The sequence below is a fragment of the Anolis carolinensis genome, chromosome 4 (genome assembly GCF_035594765.1).
Source record: "Anolis carolinensis isolate JA03-04 chromosome 4, rAnoCar3.1.pri, whole genome shotgun sequence".
In the NCBI taxonomy this organism is placed as follows: Eukaryota; Metazoa; Chordata; class Lepidosauria; order Squamata; family Dactyloidae; genus Anolis; species Anolis carolinensis.
This window is the reverse complement of record NC_085844.1, coordinates 28189139-28216863: the sequence shown is the minus strand read 5'-3', so window position 1 is coordinate 28216863 and position 27725 is coordinate 28189139. Positions and strand designations below refer to the sequence as shown.

At 39.5% G+C, this 27725-nt stretch overlaps 1 protein-coding gene across 3 annotated transcripts in view; it reads left to right on the top strand.

Annotated features, from left to right (window-relative positions):
* vps13b (vacuolar protein sorting 13 homolog B) overlaps window positions 1–26090 on the top strand; it is a 389126-nt gene extending 363036 nt beyond the window's left edge. For all 3 annotated transcript variants that reach the window (XM_003226609.4, XM_008119485.3, XM_062980141.1), the window contains exons 55-62: window positions 2977–3092; window positions 4138–4961; window positions 11342–11518; window positions 13067–13237; window positions 18797–18973; window positions 22875–22977; window positions 23496–23745; window positions 23857–26090. In XM_003226609.4, coding sequence (XP_003226657.2) covers window positions 2977–3092; window positions 4138–4961; window positions 11342–11518; window positions 13067–13237; window positions 18797–18973; window positions 22875–22977; window positions 23496–23745; window positions 23857–24105 — 2067 coding nt within the window. In that variant the 3' untranslated portion in view covers window positions 24106–26090. The remainder of the gene's footprint in view (window positions 1–2976; window positions 3093–4137; window positions 4962–11341; window positions 11519–13066; window positions 13238–18796; window positions 18974–22874; window positions 22978–23495; window positions 23746–23856) is intronic.
* Window positions 26091–27725: the final 1635 nt, after the last annotated feature.

The window sequence follows — 27725 nt, the reverse complement described above, 5'->3', positions numbered from 1 at the left end:
TTGATTGAAGTTTTCAGGAACAGGCAAGAGTTGCAAAGGCAAAAGGCATTTTCCACAGTGTAAGATTAAAAGGATACTTGGTGAAAGGGAATGTCTGTTAATGTAAAGAAACTAAATAGGAATACTTCCTCCACTATGTTTATTTGACCTGTGGAATTAATTGCCATCAGGAAATCTTCAAAGAAATAATTTAGCAAGATGTTATTTCATGTATCAGAGTAGTGCTATGGCCACTAATAACATTTCTAAGCCAAGATAAGGGTAGTCCGGAAACAAAAAAGAATAACTTATCCAGCTTTTAATAACAGAGAGTTGCCTTGGAAAGGACTGTTTCTCCCCACTGTTCTGTTAGTGTTTTCCATTGTTATTTTTCTGACTCAAAGCAAATATGCATGGGTTGAGTGTATAAAAGAATGAGCCAGACCAGTGGCATGGTGATGCTGTTAGAATAAGGAATGCAAATCTCATTCTGGATTAGTCAGGGACGTCTCACTGTTTCAGTTCCCTCCTATGGTTAGGAATCATACAACTCTCCAGATGTTGTTGTACTAAAAGTCCCAGCAACCCTAGCCTGCATAACCAATGATGAAGGATGCTGGGGTCTGAATTATCAGGAGGGCCGTGTAATTCCTACCCTTGATGCTTATCAACAACCAAGTGGGAATACAGATTCCCTCAGGGTCTGAGGGCTGTTTTGTCATCACTCCCAATCTACCATCACAGTCGGTGTCGCACCACATTGCCAAAACTAAGATGTACACCGGGGGAAAACAACAACTTGTAAGACAATGCATTTGGGGATTGTACACCTTGTTCAGGAGCATGGTCGCATGTCAGGCAGACTCCCAGGATTAAAGTTCTATCTTCAGAACAAGGCCTGTGCTCACTATGAACCTAGCTATCATGTTCAGCCTATAATTTCCTATTGAGTGTGAGGTTTTTCTTTTAAAAGGGAAACCCAGAATGGGATCTATAGTATAGCATTAGGATCACTTTAGCCCATTCTCCATCACTGATGCAATTCCAGGACAGATATGGGGCCCTTGTTTGGAAAACTCCAAAGTAAAGGCCAAATGCAAGTGTGGGCCCCCACTCTGAATTGGACTTTCTGAAAGAAAAAGCCTATACTTAAGGACATATTAGTGTCGCATGTAGATTGGCTTTTAATGGAGACTTGACCAGTGATTTACTGGCATTGCTCCATCTAAATTTTGGCTATTCTTTAGATATCTTCTGTTTGAGTGAGTGATGCTGGTTAGCTTGTGTATTCAACCTGCTACATAATATCCGCTCTCCATGCTGCTGTTTGATTTCTTGTTCCACAAAAAAACAAATGTTATACTTCGACTATGGAAAAAGTAAACCAGGCTACAGCTATAACAACATTTCAAGTTGTTTGGTTTGTTAACTCAAAACCAAGAGCCATCCTTAAAACAGCATGTCTTACAAACTACTGTGTGTTACAAATGTTCTCGCTGTTGATCTATCAACAGTTGGGCTTTCCATTCAGCAAAGATACCTACTGAGTTTCCTGAGTCTTTTAGGTTTCTTTCTCCACAAACGCTCCCGCACTTCAGCTTCACATTAATTTCATGCAGGGCTTTTGCATGTATGAAATGTTCTTCTCTTAATTTTGCTGAAATAAATTCTGGTGCTTATAGCAAGCAGTCTTATACATTTACTGATGTTTCCTTTAAGTTAAGGATTTGCTTTATTTTTCAAAAGCTGTGCTACAAAAAATTAGTCTTCTTGATTTAATGTTGTTTTTATGTGATTTCCTGAAGACCTTTCTCACCATTTGTCTGTTTGTTTCTTCATCTGTTTACATCACAGCCTAAAATTCAGCATCTGATGGACTCAGACAGCTTTATGCTGGCTGTTTGTGACTGGAGGACAGGATATACTGCATGGGAGTAATGTCACAATTGAGGATATTTTGCTAGGGACTGCACCCAATGCTACATCTGCAAGGACCGCATAATTATAGTGCACCTAGTACTGGCAGTAGACATTTTCATAATAAGAAAATTACAGCTACCTCCACAGCTGCAGCTATTTCACAGTTCTATGTATTACTTCAATTTCCTGCAGGGAATCATTTGTGTGAAATAATCCCAGTATCAAATATGCAAACTTGGTCAACTCATTCCCTTTTAATCTCTGGTGAAATAAGCTGTTCTACAAATATTACTTTTAAACACTTGCACAATCTCCCAGCCTTAATATTACTGAGGACTGCACTTCTTGATGGTGCAGTAAATGAAAATACAAGTATAACACTGTGGATGGATATAGTACAACTTAGCAGTACAACAGTAGGAGATGTCTCCTTCTACATCTGAAGTAGATCAATTCTCCTCCTGAGCCAGAATCCAGCACTGGTAATTGGGAACACTACTACATTTGAGAAGTGTGAGTGATGTGAACTCATATGCTCTCCATATATGCCACAGTGAGACAGACATGACAAATGGCAAGAGTACATTAAGAAGGGAAAATGCATTGTTCCAGGTTCTGCTTGAAACAACCAGGCCGATTGATTTTTTGGGATACCAGAACCTGAGCCATATGTTTTTATCTAAACCTGAGTTCTTAATCAGAGATGCATGGATGGACTTCAGGGAGTTCGTGAACTATCTTTTAATCTGTGTTCTTTGGTTTCCTTTGTGTTACTTGTGAAAACTATACTTAAGTGGGTTTTGCTGAGTAGAGGGTTAATGACTTTCATCCGATTCTCAAAGCAGTCCATGAAAAAGAGAATGTAGGAACTGCTTTGTAGATCTGGGATTTTTCTTTCATTTGCAACAGAAAGCAAACATTAAACATCACTGTTCTCAAGACTACTTGTTTCAATACAGTTTTACAGATGTTACCATTACTACTGTAGAGTAACTGTTCTGTCCCAGCAGAGCACCATGATTGGATCAAGGTGTACCCACGTTTTGCAGATTACTAAGTACTGTTTTTCCATCTTAGATCGTGTTCTTAACTGGCTTTGGCTATGTTTATGTGGATGTTGCTCATCAGTGTGGGTCAATAGTGATCACTTTAGCACCTGAAGGAAGACCAGGACACCAGACCAGTTTGAACAGGTATGTTAAAACTGCTTAGAAGTAGGAGATCCTAAAGAAAATTGTCCTCTGCAAGCTGTTCACCCTTTAGGTGTGAAATGACTTATTAAATATAGCACCACTATTTGTTTTGTCTGGTGTCCCTGCGTTTGTGTGGCGTATGTTTAGACCACATGTTAACATTTTGTATATCACAGTAAAACATGACAATCTAACATCTGAGGTCAAGTCACTCTAGGATAAACACAAAATGCCTGGTACAATAAACAAGGCTCAGAGCAGACTCACAAGTTTAAAGTTTATTTGGCCAGATAGGCAGCCCTTACTTGCACAGAACTCCCATTGAGGTCTGTGGGAGTTCTTACTTGTGATGAAGGACAGAAGATTGGTCCCGTGCAAACGGTGTAGTCGATCATCTTTATTACACTTCCTTATGTGCTAAAATTGCAAAATCTTCATAGCAAGTTCCACTCAAATTATAGCATCACCTATTTATAAACTGGCCAAGTGTTCAACTTCTAAAAAGAATGTCAAAGGGAGAAGAGAATGCATTACTGAGAATTTTTAATATACGGGGTGCCTTATTGTTAAGTATGAATCACCTTGAAAATAGTTATGATCAGTGCGTAATAGCCCACTTGTTCATTCAACTCAGCTGGAGCAGTCAGCACTGTGGAGCAAACAGCACTACCATCCGTTTAAAATGATCATGGTCATTTAATTGAAGAAAATACACTTGATAATGTGGAGTTAATGATCCATAATAGAAACACCCTATATCATCTGCTGCAGAACAGCCAAAATCTGAAAACCTTTTCAACATGTTTTCCATTGCCTGCTTGAGTAAATATGATTGAGAGCCACTGTGCAGAAAATGTTACAGAAGAGTTCAGACACAAGTTTTTGCTAAAGGGGAAAAAGAGTTACTTGGCAGTAGCTTGTAATAATATTCCTCTGGGTATGTTGACTGTAGGTAATTTGCATCCCCAGATCTAGTTCATATTAATCACATTGGATTTTAATTTGATTTGAAACTGAAGAAATTGTTTTTGTTTTCTGTCTACAGAACTCAAGAGCAGAGCCTGGTGTTTAAAACATTCATCAGCCAGCTGAGTGTTGCTGTGAACGATGACATTACAAACCCCAAAATGTTGTCTGAACTTCTACGATTCACAATAGACCACATTTATCTTCATATGGTTCCAGTTGCCAGCTACCTTAGGCCTCTCTCACATGAATTTAATGGAGAGGCCACCAACAGTATTCAGCAGTTTTATACTCTTCAGATCTACTGTGGAGACTTACAGCTGGACAATCAGCTTTACAGCAAATCCAATTTCCATTTTCCAGTCTTACTGTGCCAGGGAGAGAAAAATGAAAGTATACAGTGGACCAAAATGCATAGCCCTGTGGGATCCAGCAAAGATTTGGAAGAATATAGCGAAAACTCCTTCATCAAACTCTGCCTCACTTTGTCAGAAGAACAGAATTTACTGTTCCATGTGAATGAACTCAGCTTTGAAATGAGACCAGCTAGGTTATATGTGGAAGACACGTTTGTTTATTATGTTAAGACTTTATTCGAGACCTACCTCCCAGACAGCAAAAGCATTTACCCTTCCACCAAAGCCTCAGCAAGTAGCCAGATATTACCTGAACAAGTGAGGCAGCATGCCAATGCTTTAGTCAACCCAGTAAAGTTAAGAAAATTAGCCATCCAACCAGTGAGCCTCTTAGTTAGCATTCATGCTTCACTGAAGCTATACATTGCTTCAGACCACACCCCTCTCTCCTTCTCTGTGTTTGAACGTGGACCCATTTTCACAACTGCCAGACAGCTCATTCATGCATTGGCTATGCATTATGCTGCAGGAGCATTGTTCAGAGCAGGTATGTTTATTCTTTGACACATTTATATCATTTTGAGATCGTGTTTCCAAGTGATTGGAAAATGTGATTACACTTTTGAACATTGGCACTTGAGGGTACACTTGGTCGTATGGTGATCCTGACCAGCAGTCTCCCGTATTAAGGAAATCAAAGATAACCATATTGTTTATCACAGGAAATTGATGGACTGTTATACCATCAATTGAAGTAAGCTAGGTATTGATTATATTAGACATTTTTATTTCATCCAGAAATTATCTCTGTGTGTGTCTATGTCTTCAGCAACCCTTTGACTTTTGGCAACCTCATATATTTCATAGGGTTTTCTTAGGCAAGGAATACTCAAGAGATGATTTTGCCTATTCCTTCCTCCTAAATTTAACCTACAGCACTTGATGTTCTCCCCATCCAATTATTAACCAGAGCCAACTCTGATTAGCTTCCAAGATCAGATTGCATTTTGTGCCTTTAGGGTATTTAAGTGGCATCAACACTGCTACAGTCAGCTCCCACATTCGCAGGCTGCTCTGGACTTTGGTGCAATCACCGTTGTTCTGTCTTTCCTAAGGTATGAACAGCAAAGGGTGTGTGTGTGTGTGTGTGTGTGTGTGTGTGTGCGTGCGCGCGTGTGCGTGAGAGAGAGAGAGAGAGAGAGAGATTTAGAGCCTTTGGAACCAGGAGGGAAAATGCCTTTCAACATCAGTCATTGACTTCTGTTATTGGAAAAAATGGAAGGGCCTTTCTGTTTTCTTGGCTCCTTCGATGGACCAGGTGCTTCCACACACGTTTGGCTACAGGGGAGAGAGTCCCTAACCCCACAACTATACAGGGATAGCTATTCTTTATTCCTATTAATTATTTTGTCTGAAGAAATAGATTGTCTTCATAAAATTGGTCTTTCAGGAGGGGTTGAATGAAATGAAAGTACTGAGATTGAGGTTAACATGAGACAGCAGCAGTTGGCTTCCTGAAGGATGTTTGTAAAGTTTGTGAGAAACTGAGAAATACATTGTGTTACGTTTTTCATTTTGTTACCATAGTCGGCCCCTACATCTCAGAATTCAAAATTAATTCTTAACATGGACTTACAAAAGGATTTTCTTTCCTCGTTCTGTCTCTGTACATTTGAAACAAACCATGCGATTGAACACTGTTTTCTTGTTCAATCTCCCTTTGGCTGCCGTTTATGATTAGCAATCTGTCTTTCTTCACAAAATCCTCATGCTAGACTGGCACGCAGATGTTTATTGTCCTTTGATCTGAGGAGCGTGTTTGTTTTACTGATTCTTTCCCATACAAGATCAATAGTGAGCAAACAGTCTATTAGATTAATGGATGCCTTGTCTCACTTCCATACATGTGCATTCATGAAGTGACTCCATCTCTGCTGCACCTTTGTCCACATAGAGCATGTACATAACAATGGATCGGAAAACACCCATAGCTGGAGCTTTCACTGAACAATGATTATCATCATTCTCTATGGCAGTTGTTGTGCTCTGTACCATTCTAAGCAATGTGCTTCTATGTCAGTCAGTGCATGTGACTGGGAAAGGACCATCTAGTGTTTCTGTGTATCATGTACAATTCAGAAGGACATGTTTGGAGGAAATTTGAGTGCTCTTGAACATACTTAAAACTCATAATGGAGCCATGTAGGAACTTCAGGCTGTGTGAGAACTGAATTTCCCATATGGGATATACCATGGGTCAATTCTAGATTACATGATTTGCATGCATATGTTCCTAAATTCAATCCCTGGCCTTATCCTAAAAAGGATCAAGTGGGTGATAAGAAAGACCTCTACCTATGACCATGAAAGCCAGTCAGAGTAAATAGTACTGGGCTAGATTGTCTGAACTGTTGTTAGAGGGCTCCATAGCTTTATGCTTTCAAATGAGGCAGTCCTTTAGAATGACTTTCCTTATGCTTTTTCTCACACTCGGTGTGAACATGAAATAGAGCACCAGCATAGTTATACAAACAGTTGAGTTTCTAGAACACTAGTGAAATAATATGAAGTTTAAAAAGTGGTGGGCTCATAATACTATAACACAGGCATGTATAACCGGAGCCAAGCAGATGTTGTCAGATTACAACTCCCATCAACTCTAGCCTGTATAGCCAGTGATGAAACATTGTAGGAGTTTCAGTCTGAAGACCTGCAGTTGCCCAGTTTGTGGTAAGAAGATTAAGGAACAAGATTTGGAGTGCATGATGTTTGGGCATTGTTTTTTTTAAATCGTGTCAGAAGTGAACATACTGTATGTCGCTTCTAGTGTGAGGGAATCTGCCGTCTACAGAGATGTTGCCCAAGGGACGTCTGGATGTGTTACCATCCTGCTGGGAGGCTTCTTTCATGTCCCCGCATGGGAAGCTAGTGCTGACAGATGGGAGCTCACCCTGTCTTGCAGATTCAAACCGCCAACCTTTAGGTTTGCAGTTCAGTTTTTTTTATTTTATTTCAAAAGCATTGCATAATAAATAAGTTTAAAAGTGATGAAATAAAGGAATCACAAGCAGCTAAATAGTTTTAGACCAAAAGCGGGCAACAGTGACTGCATTGTCTGTAGCTTTAAACAACTCATCCTCTGTACATGAGGCAGGACATTGTGGGCAAGCGTACATATGAGGAGTTGTTTGTTCAGCTCCACAGTCACACAACGTGGAAGATTCCTCCAGGTAGTACCAGCTTACCAGGTTGTCTTTTGATCTGCCCACTCTGCTTCTGAGTCTGTTCAGGGGCTTCCAAGTTGCCCATTCTTGGTTTGCCCCTGGAGGCAGAACCTCATGGGGGGGGCATCCAGTTGGGATTTCCTGGTTTAGCTGCCCAGAGGGATACTCTTGCTGTTGCTGGAGGAACATTAAGAGAAGTGGTGGTTCACATGAAGCTTTTCCTTGATTTGAGTCTAGTGGGAGGAGGCTGATAGTCATGAAGTGGATGGCTTTCACAATGTTCGACCTTATTTCTCTCACAGTTAGCAGCAATGTCCCGTTGCACATCCGGGGGGGGGGGGGGGGGGGAGAATGCCAGCTAACTTGTAGAGTTTATCAACAGGTGTAGGTTTAAGGCATCCTGTGATTATTCTGCATGTTTTGTTCAGTGCTAAGTCCACCTGCTTCGCATGGGCAGACTTGTGCCGGACAGGACAGGCGTACTCAGCAGTTGAGTAAGACGAGGCCAGGGCTGTTGTTCTTTATTAATCGTGGGTCTGCACCCCATGCACTGCCAGTAAGTTTCTGCAGGATGTTGCGTGCAGCTACTTTGTGCTTGGTGTTCATGTAGTGTTTCCTATATGTTAGTGTTCGATCTAAGGTGACACCAAGACATTTAGGATGGAAACAGTGTTCGAGCTCTTGGCCTTCCCAAGTAACTTTCAGTTTCCTGTTGGCTTCACAGTTACGTAGGTGGAAAGCACACACTTGTGTCTTGGCAGGGTGTTATCTTTGTAGTATCTGGAGAGATCTTGCAAGGCATTGGTGAGTTGGTTTTCAACTGTTTCAAAATCTTTTGCTTGTGTTGTTAAGCCAAGGTCATCAGCATATATAAACCTCTTCGTGAGTGATGACTGTGGCTGATCATTCATGAAGATGTTAAACAAGTGCAAGAACACTGCCTTGGGGTAAACCATTCTTTTGCCTCCTCCTTCTACTTTTCCTGCCCTGAAACCCAAAACTCAAAGATTGTTACATGAGTAAAGAGTGAGCAGAATTGCTGATTGTGTTTGTTTCCTGCCTTGAGTTTCCATTCTGGGCAATAGGTAGGATGTATGTTTTTACATATGAATGAGTCCCAGAACACTGCCCAGATATTTGAGGGCTCTTCATAAATACCAAAAACACATGTCTTTGTATGTACGAGTTGTGGGGAGATACAACTTATCAACAAATCCATGTGGCAAATACCTCCCCAATCCATTTCCATATACAGTAGAGTCTCACTTATCCAACACTCGCTTATCCAACATTCTGGATTATCCAACACATTTTTGTAGTCGATGTTTTCAATAAATCGTGATATTTTGGTGCTAAATTCGTAAATACAGTAATTACTACATAGCATTACTGCGTATTGAACTACTCTTTCTGACAAATTTGTTGTCTAACATGATGTTTTGGTGCTTCATTTGTAAAATCATAATCTAACTTGATGTTTAATAGGCTTTTCCTTAATCCCTCCTTATTATCCAACATATTCGCTTATCCAACATTCTGCCGGCCCGTTTATGTTGGATAAGTGAGACTCTACTGTATTACATTTCTAGCAAGTGTTTATATATATTTCTGCTAAAATCATATGAAGATGCCATCTTGATCCGTACTTTTCTATATCAAAAAAACGTAACTTTAGAAAAGTACGTAGATATTGCCTCAAGCAGAAGATAGACTCTGCCATGTAAGTCAGGAGGAGATAAAACTGGAAGACAAGAATCCTGCCCAATCCTGCTTTGTGCAAGAAGATGGCAAGGAGTGGAAAGGACCCTTGTGTGTGTGTGTGTGTGTGTGTGTGTGTGCATGCATACGCCTTCAGGTCTCCTGTTGACTAGTGACTTCATGAATTTCATTGGGTTTTCTTAGACAAGGAATATTCAGAGATAGTTTTGCAGTTCCTTCCCCTGAAATACAGCCTAAAGCACCTGATATTCCTTGGAGATTCCTCAGCCAAGTACAAACTAAGGTTGACCCTGCTTAGTTTTCAAGATCGGGAGGGATCTGGTACCTTTAGGGCATTTAGGACTATAATGTTATTCTTCAGCTTTACCATAGATTTTCAACGAAAGTTGCAGTTTTTGAAATATACAGCAATGAAAAGGAGAGCAGTTCTATTTCTTGAACCTTTGCTGTAGAATAGAAGAAACCACTTCTGACAAAATAGCTTCTGTCCCATGGAAGTTTATGCTTCAATATGTTTGTTAGCTTTTGAAGGAGCCACAAGCCTCTTGAGTAGTTTTATACATGTTGTTCGGAGGGGAAGCTTCCTGTAATGAATCTCACAATGTTAAATTTTACCTCTGTGCTTGGCAAATTAAATGATGTACCAAATTTATCCTAGATTTTCCACGTAACCTTCAAATCAAATATTTTTATTTTGATCAATGACCAGCATTAAAGCTTGTTTGACTCATGAGTTGATAGATTATTTCACATTATGAGGCATGAGTCAAAAGATTTATGTCACGTTATGATTTGCTACCTAAGTTGCAGAAGCACAGCACTGAGTTAAAAAAAAAAACCTGGTGATGTACAGAGTCATCCATCTCTACGCTTTTCCTGCTGTAATGAGCACTGTCAGTAGATAAAGGCACAATCTTCACTTCATTCTGGCACCCAAAGGAGAACTTACTTATTTTGAAGATGCGGGTTCTAAGCAGCCTAGATGGTGCCACTACTTTGGCTGCTGCTGCAGCATCCAAGGGAGAATTTTTAATTTTCTTAGGGGAATTTTTAGGTAGCCTAGATGAGGCCATATATCGGCTGCTGCAAACAACAGCTGTGAATTTCCAAACTGTTCCAATAAGAGTTTTATTCTGGCTTCCAAACCAACATTGCAGCACAATTTATAGGAAACCAAGTGCATTGCACTTGGAGAGCGAGCTATTAGCCAACAACTGTAATTTTATGTAAGGAAGCCAGTTCAAGGAATCCTCCAGCCTCATCCCCTTGTGGGCAACTCATATGGGATCCTCCCTCTGAGTAACCTAATCAGCATGTAAATGCCATTTCTGTTTACATGACTGTGCTGAGCAAAAAGCCATTTATCTAGCTACAACTAGACTCTACCAGAAAGTGATCAGTGCAGAGCTGTTGGGCTGGATTAAAATAATTCCTTACACACTTGTCAAAAACCTGCATCCCCTTTCCCGGCACCCCATCAAGCAGCTGACCTTCACACTCCCCCAAGGCCATGCACTGTATCACTGTAAACTAGCTGTCATGAGTCTTTTGCTGAGAGAATGTGAAATAACAAAGTTGCTTTGCAAGATGTAAAGCCTCCTAAGCAAAAATAAGCCCCTGCTCCTATTACTCCGAGCCATTTGAACGCAACGTCCATCTCTCCGCACATAGTTTTAGCAGAAATACGGGAGGCTCATGGAAGGAAGTCATTTCAGAGCTATTTGTGATTTTGCCAAAGGGATTTATTTGATTTAGAAAACATGAGCGACTGCCATTGTTGAATCTGTAGTGGATGAGCTATTTCCCGTGTTTTTCTCAAAGGAAGTACATAATGTGATAAACTTTTAGTGTAAAAAATGACACGAGGGAGCAAGAAAGTAGAAACGTTTCTCTTCCCTTTAAAAAAGGAACACTAAACAACTACTGGTGTTTCTGTGATTTTAGTCAACCTCAATGTTTTGTTCTCGCTTCTCTTGCAATGTAGGATGGGTGGTTGGATCTCTGGAAATTCTCGGCAGCCCAGCCAGTTTGGTAAGAAGCATAGGCAATGGGATAGCGGACTTCTTCAGGCTTCCCTATGAAGGGCTCACCCGAGGTCCTGGTGCCTTCGTGAGTGGAGTCTCCAGAGGAACAACATCATTTGTGAAGCACATCTCCAAAGGTAGATATCCCAGCCAACCACCAAGGCTTGAAAGGATGGCACTAACACTTTTAGAGGGATTTATCACCCTTGGCTTTGTTCTAACTGGTTGAAATGCTAGCTGGGTAACAAAACTAATCTACCTGCTGTGTTTTAAACAACTCCTTTAATAATAGTATCCTAGAAACACTGGTGATTTAAACTTTTTTGCATAGTCACTTTGACATACAGTAACTAAACGGAGATGTTAAAGTTCAATATTTCTGCTGTACATCAGAAATCCTGCACCACATTGCCTCATCATCTGTATGAGCACTGTTCTTAAATATTTCTGAAAATATTTTTGATGCAAGGGATACATCTGGATGTCCCTGGACTTGAACACAGACATAGTGCCATCTTGTGGCTTCAGAGCACTGCTGCAAAATGAAGAAGATTCAAAGCAGGAAAAATGTTTTGCCAACATTTTCATGGAGTGCAAGTAATCCTTGCATGCGTTTGTTTTCTGAATCTGCCCCTCCACTGCCTTTTTTCCAATTATATTCATGAATGGTTTGTGATTACCTAGTGAATTATTAATAGAGGATTTGCTAAATTAGTTACAGCATGAGAAATTAGGCTAAAGGGCTGTGTTAAATCTATACTTCCCATCAATTCCACCCATCCTTTAAAATTAAAGAGAAAGGATGGCATTCTGTCTTGCAGTTACAAACTTATAACCTAGAGTTACAGATCTGTAGCTGTTTCATATTCAGTAAGACTATACAGTTGTGTTGTAATACTTCATAAATGTCCCTACAAGCTCAATTTAACATCTAGTAGCCACACTGGATAAAATAGGTCTTATCCACTCCAAATTGAGATGTAAGGAGTTGGACTTTTCCAGCCCCTCCTTCCAGCAAATGAGACAGGAACAATCAGAAGCAGACCTACATTACAATTCCTTATTGCATTGGTTGGTGACAGTTAGAAACATCCTCCCCCTGCACCCCGATCAGCAGCTGAACACTATTTTTTGGTGAATATGGTTGATAGCTGGTGAATTGGTCTTGTGAGGGAATCATGCCAGGAGATGTTAATTAGCTGTGCATAGATAACTAAGAAGCTGGTGCAGAATGTCAGTTGTTTTTTCTATGTCATGAGTATGACTTAGTTAGACTGTTGTGCCATATATACTCATATATGCAAATTTTAGTCAAAAAACAACCCCCAAAAACTGGGTCAATTTATTAGGGAGCCGGTGTGAGTCCTTTTCCCTCTCTGCAGAATGTCTCTCCGTGTATCCACAGGTCATATCAAAATCCATAATTTTGAGCCCTAAACCTGCCCCCAACATATACAGGAGTATATAAATAGTCTCATTCATTTCTAAATGAAGGAGTTCAATCCCATATTTGGTAACATTACTTTTTTGGGCTATAGCTCATCCTCCCCCCCCCCTCCCCGGCCCCAATCCAACATGGTCAGTGGTTAGACTTTTGGAAGTCCCACTAAGGGAGGAATGCATCCTGGTGTCAGTGCCTTCATTATAACTAAAATATTAATTTGATCATTGAACTTTGCATTTAGGTACACTGACATCAATTACCAATCTGGCAACGAGCCTGGCTCGGAATATGGATCGCCTGTCCCTGGATGAGGAGCATTACAATCGGCAAGAGGAATGGAGACGGCAGCTCCCCGAGAACCTGGGAGAAGGGCTGCGCCAGGGCCTCTCTCGATTGGGCATCAGCTTATTAGGTAACCATGTCTGATTTCCTGATCATTGTATCAGAAGCTTTGCGGAATGAAATCCAAAACTGAACTGCAAAACACATATTTATATTTTGGGCCATTCATTTGGAGATTTGGTTTTTGTAGATGTTGATAATGCATTTGGTTGTGATTTCTAGGTTCTTATTTTCTGTTGCCAATTTCAATTCATCGGGGTGAGGGGAATTGCTACATGAATGACAGAGGCAAGAGGATTGTGGGCTGTGACATAAAGTGCAATTTGTGCCGAGCAAAGTGCATTCCCTTCACTACTATTGGCTCTTCTAGTTCTTCTATTTAGCAACTACTAACCAGTATGTTTTCAACCTTTTCTCTGCAGTCATAGCCAACTGCAAATATTTTTTTTGGCATGATGGACTTGTGTCAGGCCCATCACTGTCAAGTGCAGATAAAAGAATGGGGAACGCGTATAAGGAAGTTCCAGAGATTTCAGATCTACACCTTGTGAAGTCCCCTCACCTCTGCCAGTGGGTGAACTTATTGCCACTGTCAGGCATTTTTCTCTTATCTATTTTGACTTGCAAGAATAACCACATCCCATCACTTCAACCTGATATAGAAAGGAAGCTCAGGAAGAATTTTCAGGGAGCTGACAGTGAGGAGGAAAAGGCATTCATCACATGGTAACTTCAGAAGGAACTTAGAAACATTGGCCCAGAGCCAGTTTGACTTACAAACTTTTAAGGAGGCCATATTTCACCATATAGGCTTGCATGCTCTAAGTTTCTTATAAATTAAGTCACTTGATAGTCCCACTTGTAGTTCTCCCATATTGACTTCTAAGATTACATATGCTAAGTCCAAACTTGTCATAGTCTGAAGATGACATGTACTACAAAGAAGACTAACAGAGTACATATGAGAATCTGTAAAATAGTAAATAATTATATCTGTGATCTGTGCCATCACAGCTAAGCAGGTTTCAGCATTTATCGATAAAAATTTAAATATGAATGGGATTTAATGCATTCATTGAAACAAAAATAGCATATAAAACACAATAGAGGGCTGTAATTTCTTCATTTCATTAATTATGGGATTTTAGGATTCTATATTTTTATTTCATTTACATATGTATCTAAGAATGAAAAAAATATTTGGAATTGGTTTCTTTGTAAACAAAATACATAGAGACAGCTGTTAATTTTTTTCCTTTTCATAAATTATAGGAAAACTTCTTGAACTTGATTATTTCCTTTGTATCACAGATAATCTGGATGCTTTTTTTGTTTGCAAACCACTTGAGTGTAGTTCCAGTGTCAAGTAAACTTCCATAAAAACTATTTCTCCAGCAAAAACATCCATAGCATACCAACATTATGCTAGAAATAAGCAAACATAAAAAATTAGAAGAGACTTGTTTGAAAAGATTTGTTCTGATTTGTGTTCCTAGTTGTTGTTTGATTTTAGTTTAAGCTAAGGGTGAAAGTATACATTATACAGCCTTCAATCTGCTATCAGAAATAGCCTTCATTCTCCTTCTCTCTGGGAACCAGTGCTGATTCAGAGCACAAAGTGACTTTGTGGGGATTATATTGGGAAGCTTCTGATTTCAATGATAGATCCTTCTTTTGATTGGTGTGTGGTTCCTTCCTAAGAAAGGGCAGATTTGTGAATTCAGTGGAAATTAAGTTGAGGTTATTGGGAATGATTTCACAGATAAATATCAAGTTCAGGTCCAGCCTGGCCCTACAGTGGGAAGAAGTCTGCTTCAAGAAGTACTGTGCGTATGTAGATGAGAGAAAAGGGAAAAATTGTATCTGAATGGGGCATCGAGACATACCCATATACAGTAGAAGATAATTTGGAAGTAAAAGAAGACAATAAAAGAAAACATGAACAGTATGGTGAAAAGCTGAAAAACTAAAAACCAGTATTCCGTGAAAGTCTCATAGAAGAAATAAATATCACTGAATTGAATGGAACAATGTTAAGAAGAGTTATGTATTTGTTAAATATTAGTATGAGTGTGTGCAGAATTCTCTACAGCAAAAATAAATCAAATGAAATGTCATTGTGGTTTTTAAGCTGCACTGTTTCTGGTTTAGCTGTAAAAGGAGGGAGCAGTGGCCACAAGGGAGGAATTGTGGTATGTGATTAATATATGTATATCCACAATGTCCAACATTGAAATAGTGCCACTGAATCCCACACAAGACAGAGCCCCATAGAAGAGATCTCCAACAGTTCTAGCAATCTTTCGAAGTTGCTTTGGATGGTAAAAATTATACTGTTATTATATTCTCATTACTTCTAATTTGGATGGACTGTTTAATTATTCTGCTTAATTATTCATGCTGTAGAGATACCCTAAAAGACTCTCATGGTTATGTGAACATTCTTTGATTTTGCTGGAGGCAGAGACTTTAATGAGAACAGTAGAACTTTGACTATGGAGGAGTTTATATATTGTGGTAGGAATCTGAAGATATCTTTTGTATTTAAACGTAACAGATTTTTTTTGTTCTGATTTGTTCTCTTTACTCAAGATAGCAATGAGGAACTTATTCCATCCATCATTTTGGTTCTGTTTACAAATACTTTGAGTCCCCACTGGCAGAAAGGCTGGATATAAATAAAGTAAATAAAAGAAATACCTTATTGATGAAATATCATCCCAAATACATATCTACAAGTGCATAGTGATGTGAATAAACAGAAGCCTAGAATGTGCCTTACAAGTGAATAGTTAGCAGACACAATGAATCATGAACACAAATTATACGTTTGAAGGTCTTATGTTTCAGCCTGAACTATTCTTTAAATTGTTTAGCCACCAAAACCAGCACAGAATCCTGGGAATTGTGATTTCAAGAGAGGGAAGATCTTTAGCAGTAGCATTTCTTACAACCCAAGGATCTTTGGGGTGGGGTAGGGTGGGTATAACAACATAGTAATCATACACTAAGCATGTTACTCTACAGCAGTGGTTCTCAACCTTTGGGTCCCCAGGTGTTTTGGTCATCTGCTCCTAGAAATCCCAGCCAATTTACCAGCTGTTGGGATTTTTGGGAGTTGAAGACCAAAACATCTGGGGATCCACAGGTTGAGAACCACTGCTCTACAGAGAGCCTCTTCTATCTGTAGAAATGATTCACAGATGTTGCAGGAGCTTCCTGAGTTCCAACTACATGGATCTAGAAAACACTCAGATTCAGAACCATTATCCTCCACATAATGAAGGATGGTGAAAGTCATAATGGAGTGGGCAGAGCTAGCACATTTCCTTCATCTGTTGAGTAAACAAGTTTTGTGAATGATTGAACAGGGCTAGTGTTTGCCATTCAAACATGTTTTCATTGCTCCTCCTGGATTTACTCTTCCTTGTGCTTAAGAATCCAATTGGTCCAGTGTCACATCTCTGCAGCAGTGAGCACTACAAAGGCTTTTGAAGCCATCCTTCTTTGGATGACAGTTCTGTTCAGCTAAAGGGGAGATGTTCCACTGACATAGAAGGAGACATGATAGGTGAGATCATTAGCTAACTAGCCATAAACATAGCAGTAGTTCTGTTTCCAGTAAGGCCTGTCATATGAGTATCTGCCTTCCCTAGCTTCTTTCCTCCAAGTTTCCTAACAGAAAAGAATATAGAGTGCACAGGAAGCATTTATTAGCACACAGTAACATTGTTCAAGTGTGTTGCGGAAAAGAACCTACAAGTTTCAACATTAAAGAAGGTTTAATATGTTTAATAGGGTAATCATGTCTGAGAAGTCTCTATGAATGACTAACAGAGATAGGATGAAAGAAGCCAGTAGAGTAACATAATATTGCCACAGGGAAAAACACAGAATATTTTGCTTTTTTTCTTCTGATGCTTTACTGTGATACCAAACTAAAGGAAAGAGGGAGCTTTGTTGTTTTGCAACAAGGAGCTGGTTCAGGTTTCATCTAATTAGCAAACTATAGGAAGGATGAACTGTTAATGAGGGAGGAGGAATTGAAAATACTCTTCTGCCCTGACAGAATGGACAAGAATGTCATGCTTCTGAAGGTCAAACTTGACATTACACTGTATGTAACACAAACCTGTTGCCCTGCAGACATGAGGGTGCTTCCCATTTTAGCCATTTATCACCTAAAGCTCTCCTCTATTCAGCCCAATTGCTTTCCTGGGAATCGAGTCCAATGTTTCTGAGAGATAACTACATGCCCAGTGAGAACAGCAACAAGGGTAAAGGGAGCTAGGAAACAATGAAGTATTTCCAAAGTTTAAGACCATATTGGAATGTACCTTTTGAAAGCCAGCATAGTGCAGTGATTTGAGCATTGAGCTATAACTCAACTAGGACGGAATTTTTACCGAGCCATGGATAACCTTGGGCCAATCACAAACTCTCTTTGAACAACTCTTACCAAGAAAACCCTGTGACATGGCCTTAGAATTGCCATAGAAATTACTTGGAGGTATGCAACAAGTAATCTGTTTTATGCTTTAAAAAACCAATGATTAGGTTGAGAAACAGTGGGGGAACATCTCTAACATTTCTAAAGGGTAAAATGTTGTGCCATTTGGACATAACAAAGAGCATCATTCCCTGTGCCGTCCGCTTACCATCTTCCACATGAGACCAAATATACATCCTTCCCTCTGCAGCTGCTTGGTCTGTTTTTCTATAAACCTCCAGCAAAGAAGTCTGCAGGCTTCATCTGCCTCTGTGCCGAACAATGACCTTGAGCTCAGGCACTTCAGACTCAAATTGCCGTCACATAACACCTTGTCATTCTGTTCAATCATTGTCCTTTTAGTGATTTCCAAATAGCTTATCCATCAAAGTTACAACAACGAGAGACATCTCTCTGGTAAGTGGCTTGAGTAAACGGGAGATCAAAGAGAGATCCCACCTTACATACCTGTTTACATTTAGGAAGATTTAAACTGCAGTCCTCTGTTGATACTAAAAGCCAGAGGGGTCATTAAGGCACTTGTAAAAGTTTGACCCATGCACATTAAAGTAAAATATGGTTGTGTTCTCAAAGACAGTAACAAAAAGTCCCAAAGCCTAATTCTGCTAAGCTTAGCAATATATCAGAGGTTGCATTAGTTTATGAGCATTTCTGGCAATAGAAGGGAATATTAAAATGATATATGAAATGCAGGCATTTTTTTTCTTATGAAGTCAATCTTAGGCATACATGAAAATTTCATTTCCATGGCAGCTAAAAGTCTCTCAATACTAGTAGACATTTGTTACCATCTGAAAGACCAACAGTATTCCAAATTCTACCACAACAAAGCTACTTCAAAAGAAAACATCTGAGAGAATAAATTACACTGTGAAGTCACAAAGTGTAAATGTTTATATGAAAGAGAAGCAGAAGGGGAACAAGCAGGAGAGAAAGGGGGATCCTTGTTTGAATGAAAGAAACTGGACTGTTGCTCATGTTTCACTGGTATTTCTTATTGCTGCATTCGGCAAATGGCAATCACATTTTGCATTCAAACAAAACTTGTTTCAAAGCCACACTCCATGCTTATTCTGTTCTGTTATACTTCTGTAAAATGCTTGGAAATTCTCATTACAGGTGCAATTGCTGGGATTGTAGACCAGCCGATGCAGAACTTCCAGAAGACGTCAGAGGCCCAGGCATCTGCTGGACACAAGGCCAAAGGCGTTATCTCTGGAGTGGGGAAGGGCATTATGGGAGTTTTTGCCAAGCCCATTGGAGGAGCAGCTGAGCTAGTCTCGCAGACGGGTTATGGTAGGTTTTCATGAACCTGTAAATTCAGTATGGATAGTAGTGGCCTCAGATTGACTTCAAGTTTTCAGTTTTTAAATATGTTCGTATGTTGCATGCTTGCATTATTTTAAGATGTAAATGTTTTATTTCCTGTTATCATAATCCTCTAATGCCACAGTAATCTTTTTACTGAAGGTTTTTAGACTTCGTTCAAAGAATATTTGAATCATAACAAACACTGTTAGACGTATTCTATGCACAAGACAAACTGGGCAGCTGCTGAATTTTATGGAAAGTGAAACTGAGGTCAGAATGTGGGAGTATATAAAGTTTCAGCTAGTTTTCAAAATGGTATGCACTTCATGACTTGCATGTGACTGAGAGAAATGTAGTTCTGCTAGAGAGAATTGAATGGACCAGGTGGGTTTTTGCAAGCTATCTCCAGTCCATCACAATCACGAGGATTGCTCCCATCTCTAATCAAATCTTGTGAAAATGCAAACATTTCCAAAGAAAGCCAACAATTGCCTGTTCCAAGTTATTAAAAGCTAACCCAAACAGGAAATCCAGCACAGCAGAGGTAGTCACAGGCTTAACTGTTTTGTAATGGAAGTGAGGTGGTTCCTTAACTGCCAAGCAGCTATAAAGAACCTGCCTTTCAGTATCATGATCATATCAGTGTGGAATACAGAACTCCTGTCCAGTTTTGGCCAAAACACGAAAATGGAGATGGCTGCATTTTAGCATCATCCCACCCAATACATTTACAAGTTATGTTGTTCAATAGAAATTAATTCTGACTCATATGCCCTTGCTTATCCTAACACACTTAGGATGCCTTCCTCTAACTAGACTAGTGTCGTTTGTTTGAAGCATTCTTTTATAACACTTTTTCCCAAGAGACTTCAAAATGGCTAACAAGGTTTGTGAATGATACCATATAAAAATCAAAGTTCAAAGATTCACAACCATCAGCATCAAAATACTTTTTAAAGGAATCTACTTTTATTTTAAATCTTTTAAAGGCAGAAAGGATCCATTAATGGCAGTACATTGCAAACTTTCGTCGAGTTCCAGAACCTAAGGTGACAGGTATATTTCGGAGGTCATTAGGGCATATGCAGGTTGCCAACTGAGTGTCTACATAGGGAGAGAGATTCATATAGGCCAAGGATATCCTGACCCCAAGCTGTAAGGAATGTTAAATGTCAGTTTGAAGACATCTAAGTTCCATACTTGCATCACTGTTGTGTTCAGGCTATTACATTGTTGACTATTAAGCCTTGAGGACAAACAGATGGCACATCCTATTTCCTGAAGCAACAGGTAGATTCTGCCTACCAGTTCTTGTGCTGGAAGCTGGACTTTCCCTCTTATATTATACAAAACTTCCACAGTTACTAGGAGATGCCAAGAAGCCTATTGCTGGAGAGAGGGGACATTTTCTAAATTTCCCTATGTCAAGGTATCTGAGCTCTCTCACTACACACCATTTACTCGAGTGTAAACCAGATACATATTTTTCCATTAATGATATTATTATTATTATTATTATTATTATTATTATTATTATTATTATTATTATTATTATTAATGGAACAATTAATCAAACAAATACTTTTAGTTTTTACCTATATAGTGTGAATGTCCTTTTCATTAATGGATTCAAGTTTTACTTCCTTAAAATATTAGTCACTGATCATTCAACATTGGCAGGGTCTGACTTCATTTTTTAGATTTCCATTAACTAAACCTTTAGCCATCACTCTGCTCTCAAAGGTGCACCAAGTCTAACCATATAATCTTTCTGCTCAGCTCACCCGTAGGTTTTGAAATGTATTTTGGAGATAATCATCCTGTGTATTAGTTAGGGTCACAGGTTCAAAGTAGAGCCTATAAGGCACTCTTCTATTATACACTGTAGTGGAGAAGGGGAACTTTACAGTAACTTTCAGATGCAAAGTCCTTCCTGGAGAATCATGAGACCTTCAGGAAAGCTATCTATCATCCAACTAGTAAAAATCGTATAAGCTAGAGCTGGCAAGGATTTGAATGCAAACTCAGCCATGAAAACCCGCCGGGCAACCTTGGGCAAATCACATTCTTTCAGGCTCTGAGGAAGGCAAAGATAAATCCTATCAGAACGAATATTGCTAAGAAAACCCCATGACAACAGTGTAGAGAAAGCAAAAAAAAAAATCCATGATGTGAATAGCATCCTGCTGTCATTTTGCGGTTTTGTGTGTGAATGTGCTAATCTTTAATTCACTGAGTGTTTGGCAGCTTGAAAAGCAGATATAGTAGCTTGTGATGGCTTAACTGAAAACCAAGCCTTCAGGGACCCAGGTTAAAGTAGAATGATGATAAATTGATCAAGATAAGTAAAAAATTTAATCCTCTGTACTCTTCAGAAAGAAGTTCAAAGTAGGGAGATAATTGTCTGCAATAGATTTTCCATGCATTTGTTTTCCAACAGTTTCTTTCTAGAGTCCATCATAATGGAGGGATGTATTTTACCGCAAACAATGGCCTGGATCCAGAGAGCTACTTTAGGAAACCACAAGGACTTGTGTGCACCCAATCAGGTTTTTTTATTTGTTCCCTTGGAAAGGCAGGTGTCCCCCTTGAAACATTACCAACTGAGACCCCCCTCAGTTTGAAAAATACTTTGGAGCGCAGTTGCCTTGGATACACTGAACAAGTTGCACAGTTCTTTGGATCCTAGCCAGTGTATACAACATCTTAGCTCCCATTTCTATGTGGACAAGGGAGCTAAGAATACAGAACGAGCCATTTCAAAATAGATGGCAGTGGATGGGGGAATATCTTGGCCACCACTAGATTGCAAATGGGATTATGCCTACTGAGAGAGGAATGGGAGACCACACAGAAGTCAACACATGTTCTCGTTTTTGCATAACACTGAAAAACCTCAGTTAGTTAATTGTTGTAAATGGAATGCATTTTTTAAACATTACCATTTGCTTCTATGTACAACATGAAGCTGTATTTCCCCCACAACCAGTGTATTGTTTAATGAAACACACCCAGGTTGCTTACACCTTAGTGCAGAAATGCCTCTTGTGTCACAAGAGCATGCCGATTGTGACAGCCCTTCCCTTGGCACCAGCACCATCACTTCAATACATACATATTCAAGCTCTGTTCCCTGTGCCCTGTAATTCTGTAGCACCGGGCTTAGTCTAGCTTCCATCAGTCTTGTAAAACTTTTATGATATCTGTGAAGTTTTTACACCCCGCTAATTCACAATCTAATGACCATGCCTTCGTTTATAAAAATTTACAAGCCACTAGAAAGCGCACATGCCAGGTCAGCCCTTAGCTCTGGCAGTTCTGCTCAGAACAAACAGGAAAAGAAGCCGCTCCAGAGAGCTCTACCTTGGCACAAAGAAGCACTCCTCATATTTTGGGTGCCCCAAGAGAACTCATAAAGGTTTGGGATCCATGTTTAACAGCTGGATTAAGTGACCTCTATTGAAATGCAGTATCTAGGGCAAGCGTTCCTTCTAATGTTTACTAATCATGACATATCTATGGAAGAATTCAGGAATGAAACAAGGAAGTTAAGAGTGGTCTTGTTTTATACATATGTTGTTAAATGACATGCCCAAGCCTATTCTGAACGGATGGCCCTCGAGAGCATTATGTTTCCCCTAATTGCTAGTATTTGACTGTCATACTGATTTTTGTTTATTCCTAGCTAATGTTAAAATCCGCTAGGGTTAAGTGAATGATGGTTGTATTTTAACGTTGAATGAATTATCTCCATTACACCATCCAAAGAAATGACATCAATTTGGATCTGCGCTGTTTTATGGACTGCTCTAAGATGACATCATTGCAGCATGTTCCTGTTTTCAAAACGTCCAACAAGTAAAAGCCCTTCCTTCTCTTACCACAGGTATTTTGCATGGAGCTGGACTCTCTCAGCATCCCAAACAGCGCTGTTCTCCAAGTGATCAACATGCTGAGCAGGCACCAAACAGCCACATCAAATACGTCTGGTAAAATTATGGGGACACTTGTTCATTTTTAAATCTACATCATTGATGAATAGATTCTGGCCTGAGTTCTAGTTAACAGCCTGTTGCTCTGGGAAAAGGGGAGGCTACCATAGTTTATTTAGGAATGCTAAACACAAAAGTTACTGCACAGAGGCCCATTTTGCGCTGAACAGATACTCAGACTTTGATACTAGTCCAAGTCTTGTTTACCAAAGATTTTGCTTAGTTGCCTATGCACTGAGGTCAAGTACCATATGACTCCTGAAATAGCTATTTTATGTGTTTGATTCCAGCTACTTAGGAAATGAGCCAAAGGATTATGACTATCAATTAGGTCAGGCTGGCTGCAGATGGTTGAAGACCTTTGATAATGTTACAAAATAAATATGACACCTCTTAGTATGATGTGCAAGAACTAGTGCTGAATTTTCTGTGTGTTTGTTTATAGCATCAGCTTCACAGAAAAGCATGCTCCACTTGAATTCAAGTTCCTATTTTTGAGTTGTTTTTTAAAACAGGAAAATGCTTCAATCTCTTGGGAGACCAGAGGCTCACATGGCCTTGGATGTGGTGATTGTGAGTGGATCAGGCCAAGAACATGAAGGGTGTTTGCTACTTACCTCAGAAGTGCTGTTTGTGGTTAGCATCAGTGAGGACACCCAGCAACAGGCATTTCCAGTGACAGAAATTGAGTGCCTACAAGACAGCGAGCAAAGCAACTTGCTGAAGGTGCAACTCAAGCAGCAAAGGGTTCCTTCTGACTCAGAGGTAAAGCTGGACAAAGAAGAATTCATGACCTTTAAAAGTAGTTGTTTGAGAGGATGGTAATTTGCAGAGAAAGAGTGGGTATTTCAGTAAATCTGTGTCCTCTCATTTCAGGCAGATGGAGGCAGAGAGAGGTTGTCTGAACAGCAGTACAATCGGCTTGTGGACTACATCTCCAAGACATCCTGCCACTTTGTTCCTGGCACTGTGTCTGTACAAACCGCAGCCCCAGTGGTAGCTGCAGAACCCATTCCTACAACAGTTAAGACTCATCAGTATCTTGTTGATCCTGTTTTTGCCCAAGTATTCATCAGTAAATTCACCATGGTAAAAAACAAAGCTTTGAGAAGGGGATTTAACTGAAGATACCCTGTGTGGGAAAATGCTTCCATTTGTAAAGTAAAGTAAAGTCTATGCAGTTGCCTGATGTGAACCTTTTACTCCAACTCGCATTAAACAGATCTGCTTGAGCTTTATTGGCTGGCACAGTAAATAGCACAGGTTTTTTTTAAAAGATTATATTTTCTGCCCACCTCTATATATAATGTGTTAGTTCCAGCTAACTACTTGAGGCAGAATTGAACAAAATACTAAAAGGATGTTTGTTACAAGCTAAAGAGAACTGTAACAACTCCAAAGGAAGGCAGTGAAGTCTTTTGTTTTTTCTTAAGTCTGGAAACCAGACCTAAGAGAATAACACAAAATGCACATTTAGGTATTCTTCTCCAACAGAGATTAATCCATTTTTGCGCTGTCCTATTTTAGGGTCTGCCAGTTTCTGTTATAAGCAAGGTTTATAACTCAGCTGTAAAAACTTCCTCAGGGCTGAAACTTTTACTCCAAGTGCTCCATCCTTAGAGCAAAACATTTCCTCCCACTCAGTCTGAAAGCACTGAAGTGGTCATTTTACGTTACTAGTGACAGCTGGGTTTTAGCACTGCTTTAACCTTATAGCTGCATCTTTTATTTGACTGAAATCTTGCAGGACTCTAGTCCTTACTATAATCTAGTGCCTTTGTGTAGTTTGGACAGAAAAATGGGAACTACAAAATTAATTTATTTTTGAAACTACCTGTCTGTAGTACTCTTATGCCCTCATAAGACCTTTTTTCAGACTTCTGAATGTATATGCTGTTGTGAGTTCTTTGACTATACCTAATTATGCAAGAAATGTTATTGGTTATTATTGTGGGACCAGCAATATGCATTGTATAAAGCTTTAGGAGTGATGTGCTCAGTCAAATGTACCAAAAAGAAATCCAAAACATCTAGATAAAACCCAGTCTCTCATTGAAGATGTATTTAGTCCAAGATTAGCCCCCCTGAAAGATCTGCTTCCAAGTACCATGCATAGAAGTCAGCAACATAAGTTTCAACCAGAAGATGCCGCTGTCCATCAGTAACTTCTCTTTAGGCTCATATGTCCCTGCTTTCCCAAAAATATACACAATTTCCCTTCCCTGAATACAAAACTCTGTAATTTTGGTCTTCGTGGGGGGGGGGGGTGTCTTTGGGCCCTGCGGCCAGAGGAAGGTAGTGCCAATTCCCACAGTGCCCAAACCAGAACATCTGCACACAAAAGGGAAACATACCTGTGCAGGTGTCTCACAGAATTTCTGTCTGAAATTGTGATTGATGTGATTATGGGCACTACACAGTCTAGGTCCCAGTTATATAAACTCTACCACTCACTGGACCTGCCCTTCTAAGTTGACTGTCCAAGAAACTCTGCCGCTTGTGCTTTTAGGACTTTAATGATGTTTCCAGACAAATGTAATTTGTTGCAGATGCTTCAAGCTCTGTTTTACAATCTGGCTATCTCAGTAACAGCGATTAGATTTATTTGTGTATTGAAATTGGATCAGCAGACTTCCATTTGCAGAAATCTCCTTGATGTGGGTTCTCAACTATTATCTGTTTCTACTTGAAAAGGTGGGCCTAAGTAGCTCAGATTTTCAGGTCAGAAGCTCAGCATCAATATGTGGAGAGGCTCGCTATACTTCAAAACTGGGTTTAAGACAAGAACTGAAATTAAATCAAATCACTGCCTTTAGCCATTATCTAATTTTTCTTGACAATTCCAGTGCATATTAGCTCACTCAGATACAGAAAACTAAGAATGTATTGGTTCTAGTATCCTTTTGGTGTATCTCATTTTGTTACTGAGTTACCTCTGGAAGACTCTATTGTTTATTGATTATGCAAAGTGTGAACCAAGCCTAACCTCTGCTAACATTTCATGTTTTATCTCTGAAACTGGTCAATGTTTACCTGTAAAAGAAGCACTACTTAAAAATTAGTGGGTTTCATTCCTGAATCTTTTATGAGAATAAAGAGTTATATTGCCAGTTTTGTATACAGACTATATATATTACAGCCAAGGAAACAATTTTCCTGTATTTAAAGACACATACAACCAAATCGCCACAGCAAGACAAAGAACATAAGGGTTATAATCCACCTTCTGAGTCAAATTACCATACAGCAGTTGTATAACGCTCCTTCAAATCATGGTACCTTTCTTAAAATCCTCTCAAAAGCAACTTTGCCTCCAAATCCAGTGGCATGGAGATCACTGAATTCTGACAATTTACTGGAATATGAGCACTTGAATATAAATTTGATGTAAACTACAAGACTACAACAAAATGACAACGCTATCTAGCCTGTGCATCAGGGTATTTCACAGATAGCAAGCCTAATGGCTAGTACAATAAACCATTCATTCATTCATTCATATAGCAATCCTAATGCAGAATGTCTTCATTATATTAAAGATTAATAACAGAAATATGATCTCCACAATTTGGCTTATATTTCAGTAGCAGATGTCATAACTCTTACTAGTTATTCCTGATTGTAGTTCTATTTGAGAATGATGACAGTAAATTACTGGGTATCTAGAAATTATATGCCTTAAAGTTTGCATTAAAAAAGCATTTACAAGCAGCATTTGTAACTACCAGGAGCCTCAAATAACTTACAGATATCCATCTGACACATTATTTCTACCACACACGTCCTCAAAAAATCCAAAAGAATTACTTGCTCAAACAACCATCTGGCCAACTAAACCTGAAGACCTGAACTATCAGTATCTTTCTTATTCTTTTCCCTACAAATATGGCTGCCTTCCTCAGAACACTTTTGTTATTGTGTGCCTTCAAGTCATTTCTGACTTATGGCAACTCTAAAGCAAATGTATCACAGGAAGGGGGCTCTTGGCAGAATTAATTCAGAGCAAATTTGCCATGCCCTCCTCTGTGGCCCAAGTGTGACTTGCCCAAGGACATCTAGTGGATTTCCATGGCTGAACCCTGGTCTCCCAGTCTCCTAATCCAACTCTCAAAACAATTCATCACACTAGCTTTCATAACACTTTGAGCATAGCACAAAAGCTCCAAGGTGTACGTAGTTGCATGTTTAACATCAGTGGCATTAATAAGGTATATTTCACTACTTTTTTCAAGCTGATTTAATTGCACGGGATTCTAGATCATCTTTTTTGAGTTTACCAAAGGTGCTTCCATCTGATTTTCTGAGATTCCACTCGCTTCTCACACACACCACAATTTACAGTACTATCGACTAGCCATCCAATATTTTAGGACTCTCGGGAAGGAGAGGTTGCTATGGGAGGAGGAGCAGGAAAGTCGACTTCTGCCAGCTCAGTTTCAAGAGCTTACATGAGATCCAGCCTATCCATGTGCAGAGGATTGTATCAGTATCAACAAAACAGCCAACTGCAAAATTAATTCTGCTGGTTCTGCTGCATATTTTATAACTTGAAGTTGCACCCTGTGAACATCATCCCAACCAAACAGAATTCTAGTATGAAGGCAACATCTAAAGATGCATTTATTTCAATATGTTCAAAGGGCATTGTTCCTTCTGATTACAATTACATTCTGATTACACTGAAAAAGGCAAACTGATAACAAGTTCAATAAAGTGCCTTCTCCCAAAGGAAGGGCTACAGATTT